We start from the raw sequence: 12,197 nt of genomic DNA, 5'->3' as shown, positions 1-12,197 counted from the left end.
AAAACCAGTGAACTGAGATCTACTTTGTTTCTTCTGAGTATTAATACTACCCTTCCTCATATACCTCACCAACTCTTATGACAGGTAACTAGAGTATAAGGACCAACTTCAGGGAATATCCATGAACTCCTTAGCTGGTGCAAATGGTTGAAGGAACAGGCAACCTCATTTAGCTTTTTAGCATCTTTAGCCTTTCATAATATACCAGAAGGAGAGGTGGTTAAAAGTTAAAGACACAAAGATAGAAGATAGGAGAACAGAGAATAAGAAGCTTGTTTGAGAAATCTTCAACCTACCTGACTGTCCTCATTACCCATGATATTTTATTTTAGTCAGCTACCTGCTATGATTCACCATCAACATGCCACCATCACTGTCTCAAGGCAAAATACTGTGCCTTTAAGAATGTTTCACTTTGTGGAAGGCTCTAAGCACAGGACTGGACAAGGAAACACTCACCTCTAGGATATACCCCTCACATGCACTGGCATGTGAGGCATCCCCTCACAAGCAACCATCCCACAAATATGTATTGGTGATCACCATGTACCAATCTCATGCCAGGATTATAGAGATAATGCTTTGTATCTTCTTTCCAACCTTAAATCAGGGTCAAGGCAAGCCTTTGGGGATTCTTTTTTCTCTCTTTTTTTTTAAAATTTATTTTTTAGTTATAGTTGGACACAATATCTTTAATTAATTTATTTTTATGTGGTGCTGAGGATTGAACCCAGGGCCTCTCCTGTGTTAGGCGAGCACTCCACCACTCCCCCTTTTTTGGATTCTTGATGAGACATTAGGACATGCAGCTGGAAACGCTAGTTACTATTATTGTTATTGTTTTTATTATTTAGTTTTCTATCCTCTGTACAGCCCATTTCAGCAACATGGAGGATTAGCATCTTTCCTAGTTAAAACAAGTTGCCCTTAGAATGTGAATGTAAAAGAAAATTCAAGGAAAGATTCTGCACCACTGTTGACAGTCATGGAGAACAAGAACATACTTTCAGGATGAATAATGTGATTCACCAGCAGCATGGACTCACTTCTATCCATAGCCCTGCTCATCCACAGCCTTTTGCTCTTCTCAATCATGGTAAATTTTAGGATGCTTTCTCACTAGTACCCCAGAAAAGACACATTTTAATTCCCTGCATGTAATTAATGGTGGTTGCCATTACTTCAAGGTGTGACTATTCTGTGTACTATCAGCTAGCAACAGAAGCAACACCAAGAGCACCATTATCTATTTCTTCTAAAGATCTGAGAGGACTGAACATAGGATTTCCTTTCATGTCAGCTGTGAGTCAGGTATGACAATTACCATTAGCCTCATTGAGAAGCTTAGGCAAAACAGAGATGAGTGGTTTCCCTTTTTTAGGCAGTAACAGACCAGGGGAGTCGTTGAGGATTCTTCCAACCAGACTACCAATTAGCTAATTGACTAGAGCTGAAAGAGACAGAACAGGCTCTGGCTGCTGCAGAATTCTGCTCCCTTCATGTCCATGCTAGCATTCTCTTCAGTTATTGGCACTTCCTCATTCAGACCAGGGAGCAAACTGGAAAAGACATTCACAAATACATCCTGTGTCATGATAGTCTAAAAGTACAGGATAGAAAAGTACCACATTTGAATATCTTACCTAAGCTGGACCGGGTGTTTGAACGTTCAATTATTGCTCTCTTGCTGGGATTATTTAGGACAGACCTCTTAGCAAGAGAAATGTCAGCTGTCACTCTCGTTATTGATATCCTATAATTAGGAACACAGAAGAGAACAAGCCAGTAAAAATGTTACAGGGCTCTCCAAGTGAATTATAACCACAGTACTTAATAACCATTTTACATACTATAGTAGAACCACAGTATAATAAATATTGGCCACAAGAATTTTAAACAGGCTTTGGCTAGTATTAAAATACAAGCAGAGCAAATAGAGGAAGGTTTTTTTGCTATTTAATTGAAAAATTACTCCAGTAAAAATGCTCTTCTCCATTATGGCCATCCTGGCCAAGTTCCCTTTACAATGCACACCACACCAGGAGGGAATCAAAACATATGCATACACCATGCTCTTTCTAGGAAGTAGCAATACAGTTTCCTCACAATTCACAGATGATCTGCTCTTGAACAAGACCTTCAGGAGCTACCAATACTCTTTTCCAGCATTTCAATGCCTCTGGCTAAAGGAAGAAACCCTCTTCATTTTGATCATCAAAGACAACCAATCGGTGATAGACTAAGTTGTATTCCTATGCTCAATACTTCATTCATGATTCATGGAACGTTTCTCCACAGGCTCAAAGGGAGGCTTCACTTGTAAGAATGTGAGAAATATGGTTTCTTTTCTATAGCTATAGGATTCTTTAGCATATTTGCATATGACTTTGAATGCACATGTTGGGCAGTCCTAAGAGAGTACAGTTGAGGGCAATGTGAATATTATGCCAGGGTTTTGATAAGTTAGAAAGAATCCTGCAATCATGGAAGAAAAGAATAAAGTAAAGACATTGCAAATGATGAATGGAGACAGGGGTCTATTTGAATATAATTTATCAAATGAGAACATCTGGAATCCACACTTTTAAAACTGTTTTAAGGATTGCTCAATTTCCAGCCATTATCTGCCTGTAGAATCCAAAGCTTGCCTTTCTAAGTCAGTTACTAACATCAGTGGGCCTTTCCCCATTCTCATCTTCACAGCTTCCCAGAAATAGATGAGAAAAGTAGCACCCTCTCCCTTTTATACTCAGTGAACATACCTATTCTTCTCCATAGTCAAAAAATTTTGAGGGTTGGAACAGAGAAGAGGCTAGAGTTATTAGCAATTATTCAATCACATGTCATCTCATACCTGTTTGGGAGATACTGGGTATTGTCAGAAGACTCTTTACCTGACTTGCATGATCTGAGCCTTAGAGAGAATTTAAAATAAACCTTTTTGACAAATGGTTGGAAATCACTTCTTTAAACCTACAGACTTTAAACTTCTGGTGTTATTTTAAAGCAAATCACCGCCTGTCTGTGTCATTGTATTTATGTACTGTAGGTGGTCAGGACATTTAAAATTATTTAGCTTTTTAGAATTTTTATGCCCTAATAAGTATTAGATGCATTCTCAAATGTCCTTTGCAGAAAGATCTTGGCAATCATTCTGAACACTAAAGAAAGGCCAAGTGGGTGAGGCTCCAATTTTACCACACAAGGCAAACACTTCTGCATTTCTATTTTCTACATTGGGCTTATATGTGAATTCATTGCAAAACATTGTTCAACTGCTAAAAGACATTGGAAAACACTGGTGTAATAACTTCTTCATTTTACCAAGAAGGAAACTGAGAAACGGAGAGTTTCACATGATTCCACATAGGCTGAGGAGGTCTAAATTAGGCTTCTGAGCACCAGGCCAGGGCTTAGTCATTTGACTTCAGAATTCTCTTTCATTTCAGCTTTCTTATCCAGCAACCCCAAATCTCTACATAAAGCAAACTATCAAGCACAGATGCACAACCTTGGCCTTGGTCTGAGAGATGGTCAGGATTTAAATCAGTTTAAAGTCAAGCGAACCCACATATGAGTTTCTATTACTCTGTAGCCCTCTAAAGCTTTGAGGCATGAACTCTCATAGGCAATTCCTTTTCTTTACAGAAAAGGGTTTTCATGTTTATTATTGTGATTCTGGGTTTCTTGTATGTTTATTTTAAGAATGGAGCTGCTGGATAAAAGTCATATCCAGAGCAATCCAGATATCTGATTAAAGACAAATGGGTTGGTTTAAAGACAGAATTCAACTTTCTAGAATAATGATTTTTGGTTTGTTGCAAGATTTTATTCTGCTTACGTGAAAATCAAATATTCTCATTCTACAAGCCAGATAGTAACCCTTGGTTTGGGGTTTTTTGTTTTGTTTTGTGGTACTGGGGATTTAACCCAGGGACATTTAACCAATGAGCCACCTTCCCAGCCCATTTTTTAATTATTATTTTAAATTTTGAGACAGGGTCTCTCTAAGCTGCTTAGGGTATTGCTAAATTGCTGAGGCTGGCTTTGAACTTTCGATCCTCCTGCCTCAGCCTTTCCAGCTTCCGGGACTGTAACCCTTGGTTCTTAACACTTGAAGTGTTTATCAACAGATGCATGGTCTAATTCTGAGTTATTAAAGCACTTTTACAAAGCCCTTTTCAAATACTATCGAAGTCCTAAAACACAAAGATATAAAACTGTTTCATATGTTTGAAACAGAGGGAAAGGTGTGGGCAATAAAGCATTCTTTCTTATTTTATTTGCTAATAAATTACAAGTTCATTTGCTAATATAAGTTACTTGTTAATAAAATTCAGATGCATAAAGTAGAGATCTGGAACATATAGACACTACCCTAGCAACTCTAATAAGACAAAATAAGTGTTTATCTTACAAGGATGCTCACTATTATCAAAATCAGACATCAAATCCAAATCTTCTTTTTTTAATAAGACTCCCAGCAAAGAACTATCAAATGTAAATACTTTTTAAAAAATTTATGACATCCTTTCTATTTATTTTCTTGCTATAGTCATACCCGGTGTCTTTTGGCCCTTCTATGCATCTCTGGAAAAACTTTGTTAGTAGTTACTGGCCAGTAGGTTAAAAAAAAAAACAATAGTAGGAGTAGGAGATTGGTTCCTCAGCAGACTGGATGTAGCAGCAAATTCCCTAGAAACTAGCAAAAATCATTCTCTAAATGCAGTAAATCTGAAACACAACCATTGCTTATTTTTACTTTAGAATTCACCTTAATTGCTATAACCCAATATATCATGGGCTATTCATATTAGTTTTCTGTGATAGTCTATGTAAAGATAGTTTTCAGTTATGACACATGCATTAAAAAATAATTTATAGTTCCATGATGGTAATGCAACAGCTGTAAAGCCCTTCAATATTTTACCCTTGCTATATCCTAGTATTTATAGGGAAAAGTGTTTCAAAGAACAAGGGAGTGTGCTGTCAATAGAAATGGATGAAAGGCACAGGAGGACCTGAATATTGCCCTGGATCTTTCTCTTCCTGGTTCTATGGCCACAGAAAGGTCATGACATCTTTTGAGTCTTAGTATCCTAATAAATAAAATGGTAATGGTAGATTTGTCAAAACTGTCTCATGGGTTTGTCATTAGGAGCAAACAAGATAATATATAAAAGTGCTTTCTTAATTATCTTAGTGTTCTATGTTGATAAGCACATATATAATGTAAGCAAGACAAATGATTATTAGATAGTTGAAGACTTGAAGGGGACAATATCTTTATATCCTGTCCTCAGAAGTTAGTAGAAACCATAGATTCAGCCATCCCAGAGTTGGTAAAATTCAAATACATTGCAAGGAAAGATAAATCAGGTCAGACAACGATGTAATAAAAATCTGTTAATTTACACATTCAAGTCTGGCCCAAAAGTGTTCAATTAGACCCAGTGTTTGTGGACTAATGAGTCCACATTTGAGTGAGAGGATATGACAGGAACCGAAAGTCACTTGTTCTTTTCCCCTTTGTTCACTGAAATTACAAATTGTGTTCATTCTTCCATGGCTTGGCTGCTTTGTGATAGCATCAATTGTTCCCATTTCCTTTTACAAGTAAATACTATCTATTTTGAGTCTCTCTAAATTGTATTCTCAGCTTCTTCTCTTTCAATTTCTTTCTCAACTACCTGCTTTGTTTTCCTTATATGTTGTCTGGATAATAGCTTCCTTTAGCTGAAGATTCTAACCTTGTCGATTTTGTGCTGTTTAGGATTTTAAGCCATGATTGTGTCAGTTACAATGCGTTGGATAATGCCTAAGAATTGATCTGATCCAGTTGTCAAAAAAGCCTAAAATAACAGACTTCAGAGGCTTTGACATGAATGGCATAGGTCAACAAACTGCAACTGGTTTGACTTCGTGCTATTTGGCCTAAAAATTGTAGATTCAATCAGCTGAGCAAACCTCATAGGAAAGGATCATTCCCAATGAATATGTGAAATGAAGAGAGAAGCCCATAGTGTAACTACTGTGTCCTCACCAGACTGAGTACCATTTTAGCAGATTGTTAGGGCCACTTAATTTATAGTATGGCCACAGGAAGTATTACTATATGTGGATATTCACCTATGCCTTTTATTTTTCTTACATGTACTACAGTTAGGCCTCACAATAGCAACCACAGCAGTAAAACTGTATAGTAACTAGGTCTCAATGATTCAAGGAGAAAATCTTTGCCAGCTGCTCTTCTGATGGGGGACTAATATCTAGAATATACAAAGAACATAAAAAACTTAACATCAGAAAAATGAATAACTCATCGAAAAATGGGCAAATGATCTAAACAAACATTTCTCAAAAGAAGAAATACAAATAGCCAACAAATATATGAAAAAATATGTAACATCCTTAGCAATCAGGGAAATGCAAACCAAAACTAGACTGAGATTTCATCTCATTCCAGTTATAATGGTAAATCATTAAGAATACAAATAATAATAATTACTGGCAAGGAGGTGGGGACAAAGCTTTATTTATACATTGTTGGTGAAACTGAAAATTAGTACAACCACTTTGGAAAGCAGTATGGAGATTCTTCAAAAAACTAGGAATGGAACTACCATATGGCCTAGCTATCCCATTTCTTTGAATTTATACAAAAGAACTAAAATCAGCATACTATAGTGACACAAGCATACCAATGTTTATAGCAGTGCAATTCACAATAGCTAAGTTATGGAACCAGCCCTAGGTATCTGTCAGCAGATGAATAGATGAAGAAAATGTGGTGCCTCTACATGATGGAGTTTTACTCAGTCATAAAAAAAGAATGAAATTATGTCATTTGCTGGTATATGGATGGAACTGGAGAACATAATGATAAGCAAGATAAGCCAGACTTAGAAAGTCAAGGGTTGAATGTTTTTAATGATTCCTTTCATATGTGGAAGTTAGAGAAAAAAAAAGGAATCTCACAAAAATAATAAGGAGACCAATGGGGATCGAGATGGAGAGAAGAGGAGAGAGTATGGGAATTACGGGGGAATGAAATTAACCAAATCATGCTATGTCCATGTATGAATATACCTCAGTGGATTCAGCTTTTATATATAACTATAATGTACTAATTAAAATAATAATGATGATAATAGAAAGGAGATCAGTAGATTACAGCAAGCAGATCAGGAGGAGAGATAAGGGAAGAGGGGAGGGAAAGCAAAGTACTAAGGAATGAGATCTATCAAATTATGTTATATGCATATATAAATATGACATAATAAATCTCGCTATTACATATAATTATAATGCATCAATATAGAAAAACTAAACTGATCATAGCTAAGGTATCAAAAAACCCTCTCAAGTTTATGACTCTAATAGTTAAGCAGTTGGACTTTAGTCTAATTCATTGAATTAATTTTTAACTAAGATCTGAAAAACAGTACTGAATAGAAACACCTCTTAGCTAATGGATATTTTTGCTCTTTCTGAAAAAAAAAAAAAAGGCAGGACTTTCTCCTGCCATTTTGTCTAAACAAATTGCATTCACAGTCAATGAAACACTGAGTAGGTTTCCACTAGAACATATTGTTTATGCTGTGTCACTGAGTGAAAGCCTTCCATGTGATTGTTCTCTTGGCTGGTTTCATTTAAAGTCTACTTGTCATTTTCTCTCCTTTTATTAACTGGTAAAACATAATGCAGCATATTTTCATAGCTCAAAACATAAGGATATTCTCCAAGCAACAGACACATCAGAGCCAGTGAGAAGCTACCAGCCAATTTCTTCTTCCTTATTAAAACAATGAGTTCATGCACCAGTGAACTCATTGTTTTACCTGCTGCACTGGCTTCTTATTCTTAACAGTAAGTCCACTCTGTCACATGACCTTTAACATCTTTCTCCCACTGCCACACATGGGTCCTTTCCGGTGCTAAGTCTGTGTGTAGCTACTACCTACACTGTTACTGGCTTCTTCCCCTAGATTCTCTGCCATGTCATCAGACCTCATGGACACTTGGCACTGAAACTTATTCTGTTTCTATCAGAACCAACTTCAGTAGTATGTATGCAGACCAATGGTACAGAATAGAAGACACAGAGACAAACCCACATAAATACAGTTATCTCATACTAGACAAAGGCACCAAAAACATGCAGTGGAAAAAAGATAGCCTCTTCAACAAACGGTGCTGGGAAAACTGGAAATCCATATGCAGTAAAATGAAACTAAAAATCCTGATCTCTCACCATGCACAAAACTCAATTCAAAGTGGATCAAGTACCTAGGAATTAGACAAGAGACCCTGCACCTAATAGACGAAAAAGTAGGCCCAAATCTTCATCATGTCAGATTAAGCCCCAAACTTTCTTAACAAGACTCCTAAAGTGCAAGAAATAAAATGAAGAATCAATAAGTGGGATGGATTCAAACTAAAAAGCTTCTTTGCAGCAAAAAAACAAAACAAAAACAATCAATGAGGTGAAGAGAGAGCCTAAAGAATGGGAGCAAATTTTTGCCACATGCACATCAGATAGAGCACTAATTTCCAGGATATATAAAGAACTCAAAAACTTAACACCAAAAAAGCAAACAACCCAATCAATAAATGGGCTAAGGAACTAACATACACTTCTCAGAAGAAGATATACAATTGATTAAGGAATATATAAAAATAATGTTCAACATCTCTAGTAATTAGAGAAATGTAAATCAAAACTACTCTAAGATTTCATCTCACACCAATCAGAATGGCAGTTATCAAGAATACAAACAACAATAATTGTTGGCAAGGATATGGGGGGAAAGGCACACTCATACATTGCTGGTGGGACTGAAAATTGGTTCAACCACTCTGGAAAGCAGTATGGAGATTCCTTAGAAAACTTGGAATGGAACCACCATTTGACCCAGCTATCCCACTCCTCGCTCTATACCCAAAGGACTTAAAATCAGCATATTATAGTATTATAGTACTATAGTAATGCATCAATGTTTATTGCAGCTCAATTCACAATAGCTAAACTGTGGAAGCAACCTAGATGCCCTTCAACAGATAAATGGATAAAGAATCTGTGGTATATATACACAATGGAATATTACTCAGCATTAAAAGAGAATGAAATTATGGCATTTGTAGGTAAATGGATGGAGTTGGAGAATATCATGCTAAGCAAAGTAAGCCAATTCCCCCAAAATCAAAGGCCAAATGTTCTCTCTGATAAGTGGATGCTGATCCATAATGGGTGTGGGGGGGAGATGGGAAAAATGGAGGAACTTTGGGCAAAGGGGAGGGAGAGGAGGAGAAAGGGGCATGGGGGCCGGAAAGACGGTGGAATGAGATGGCCATCATTAATCTAGGTACATGTATGTATGACTGCACATATGAGAAGTTGTGCTGTAATTGTGTATAATGAATCAAAATGCATTCTGATGTCATACATACCTAATTAGAATAAATAATTTTTTTAAAAAAATAGTGTGTATGCTCTCATTCATGCAAACAATTCTACTTGATTCAAGACAAATAACTGCTGATACAACAAAATGAATTTCCTCTTTCTGGGCCAAAGGATTAGGAAGACATCAGATTCTTCATTCTTGAATCCAGTAATTAAGCCACTCATTTTCTCTTTGCTAAATTATCTGTTTTGTTTTTTTTTTTTTTGATCAGTGCTATCTGTCAAACTTTTAAATAACATTGCTGTTTATAGGCATGTCATGTGGGGACCAAAACACAAACATAGGCAGTGTTATGGGATGGAATTTGTTCAGATCAAGGGCTGCTATGGGGCCAGAAATTGAGGCACTACTCAGAGCAACCTTAGGTAAAGTCAACACAGGTTAGAACCGAGTGACTCCAAGCATCACTGAAGGAACAGAGGCTGGGCCATGCATGTTAGCTATCTTTAGTCCATGGAGAGTGACAGAATGATAAGGGTTAGGGCTCAGAACAGCACAAGGCAGGACAAAGACCACTGCTCTTAAGTTATACAGAGCTCAGCTGTTTCTTTATATTGCATTTTTTAGGAAAGGATTTCCCACCAGCCAGAAGTGTTCAAAGGGAAGCTGACTGTCCATCTGACTGTGTTGTGGAAGAGGGAGATTAGAATGAATGAACTTCACCTTGTCTTTCAATACCAATATTCTAATATTTAGCAAGTTTTGCTGGTTTTCTTTGAAACTCTTTCATTTTCTGCCTGTTTTTAAAAAAGAGAATGGGATAAACATGCCTTTCTTATCAAACTCTTTGTGTCCACTAGATGACTGCAGGAGAGACTGTTATTGGTTCAACAAAATCTATTTTATCTTCCTCTTTAGGTATAGAGCAAGATGTACTTCCCAGACTCCTTTGCAAGTAGGTATACCACATGACCAAATTCTAGCCAATTAAATGTGAGAAAAGATGGTCACTACTTCTGGGTCCTGCATGCTCCTTTCTCCAATGAGTTGACTGGAACGGTCACCCCAGACTAAGGGCCACACACAACAGGTGGAACAAACTTTCTGTCCACTTCTCCCCTTCCCCCAACTAAAGTGTCCTTCCCAGGTGGAACAGTTGACTCACTGTTAAGTGAGCAACTATAAGCTTCCACTGTGTTTAAATCATTATGCATTTTGGGGTCAACATATTAAGGCAGCCTGGCCCATATTAATGTATTTAGAAACTCATATAACAGCACAGAGGTATTCTTATTTCTTCAGTTAGAACCTGTATATAACTTGTATTTAAAACATTACAATGTTTGCTTTTTCCTTACAATACCATATTCATTAAAATCTACTTGAAGATATTTAAACATTTTAAAATTAATTAGCCCATTTAAGGTGACAAATTGGATGCATTTACCCAGATTTCTCAATACACACTATTTAAATTTTCTTCATTTCTGATAACTCTTCAGTTTTTCTCATGTGGTTACTTTCACATGGAGTGCATTCTGCATTGTGGAAGAGCTTGTACTCAGTATTATGTCAATATGGACTTTTTAACCATTTCTCTGTAAAACACAGAAACCTTCTCTAGACATTTTCACAAGACTTAAATGATAAAATTATTTGATGGTTGGATAATATTGATGATGGATCACAATAGGATACATACAAAACAGATCTATAAGTAGACCAATAAAATAATGAGGTTTCAAAATGACCCCCACTATTGTGTTTAACTATAATGTGTGCATGTGCGTGCAAGTGCACACACATACACACACACACACAGTCATAAATAAAATAAAACTAATCCAGAACTACACATCCAAATAAGCACTATCTCCTACAAAATGGTCATTTTGGAAGTCTTATAATAAAAACAATTTTTTGGAATCCTTCTTTTGAGTAAATTCAGTATTTTATATTTATACTTCATCTCTCTTTCTCTCTCTCTCTCTCCCTCTCTCTCACACACACACACACACACATACACACACACACAATTTCCAAATAATATTACCCAGCATGACCAGTGAACCATCATATTCATGAGAAACATATATTTTAATTATTTTTTTTCTAAAAATCAGTTTGGTATGAATTCACTAATAAGTGAGAAAATAAAGACAAACATTTCCTTTTCCTTTTGAAGGCCCTTTTCTCCCTTGAGAATTCAATGCCATGCTTCATATTTTCAGAGATCATCATCATTCTTCCCAAGAACACTCTGTTACTCTTTAATCATAGAACTTCTGTAATTACTGGAAACACAGACCCACAAATCAATTCATCATACATGTTCGGTTAAAGGAAAATAAAAATACAAAAACATCTATATGTCTCACCTCCCATCAAACCTGTGCTTCAGGAAATCAAAGAGGGCTTTCTGCATCATGTCTGTTACCTTTGCAGAGGTGAGAAAAAAAGAATGAGGCAAACACACGCAGAGAGAGAGGTCAAAAGTGAGAGAGGTGGAAGGGAGGGCACTATGTCCCAGCAGAGACCTTATCACAGCCTAAGGGAGGTTCCCAGGGAAGGTGCTTTCCATGCATCAGGAAGTGCAGTTGCCAATTTCCCCCTTGGTCCTCCTCCAGAGTGCTGAGGAATCAATCAGCAGTGTTCATCAGCCCAAGGCAAAACTTCTTCCCCTTTCCCTTATTAGCGGGTAGAACTGCTGCCAGGAGACAGCAGGCTGGCTTTGGTCTGGAGTGCTGGCCACCCTGGGGGCGCCTGAGTTGTGCTTGCCTAAGGCAGGGC

At 37.0% G+C, this 12,197-nt stretch overlaps 1 protein-coding gene across 5 annotated transcripts in view; it reads right to left on the bottom strand.

Moving 5' to 3' along the window:
* The window catches only part of Cacnb4 (calcium voltage-gated channel auxiliary subunit beta 4), a 251,317-nt gene that overhangs the window by 23,580 nt on the left and 215,540 nt on the right, over nt 1-12,197 (bottom strand). For all 5 annotated transcript variants that reach the window (XM_058573507.1, XM_046426946.2, XM_058573508.1 and 2 more), the window contains 2 exons: nt 11,786-11,844; nt 1,644-1,753 (listed from right to left, as the gene is read on the bottom strand). In XM_058573507.1, coding sequence (XP_058429490.1) covers nt 1,644-1,753; nt 11,786-11,844 — 169 coding nt within the window. The remainder of the gene's footprint in view (nt 1-1,643; nt 1,754-11,785; nt 11,845-12,197) is intronic.

Source organism: Marmota monax, unplaced genomic scaffold, assembly GCF_021218885.2.
Source record: "Marmota monax isolate L192 unplaced genomic scaffold, Marmota_monax_Labrador192_F-V1.1 WCK01_AAM20220418_F8-fsc00048, whole genome shotgun sequence".
In the NCBI taxonomy this organism is placed as follows: domain Eukaryota; kingdom Metazoa; phylum Chordata; class Mammalia; order Rodentia; family Sciuridae; genus Marmota; species Marmota monax.
Note: the sequence above shows the minus strand (reverse complement) of the source record. Positions and strands in the feature narration are given on the sequence as shown.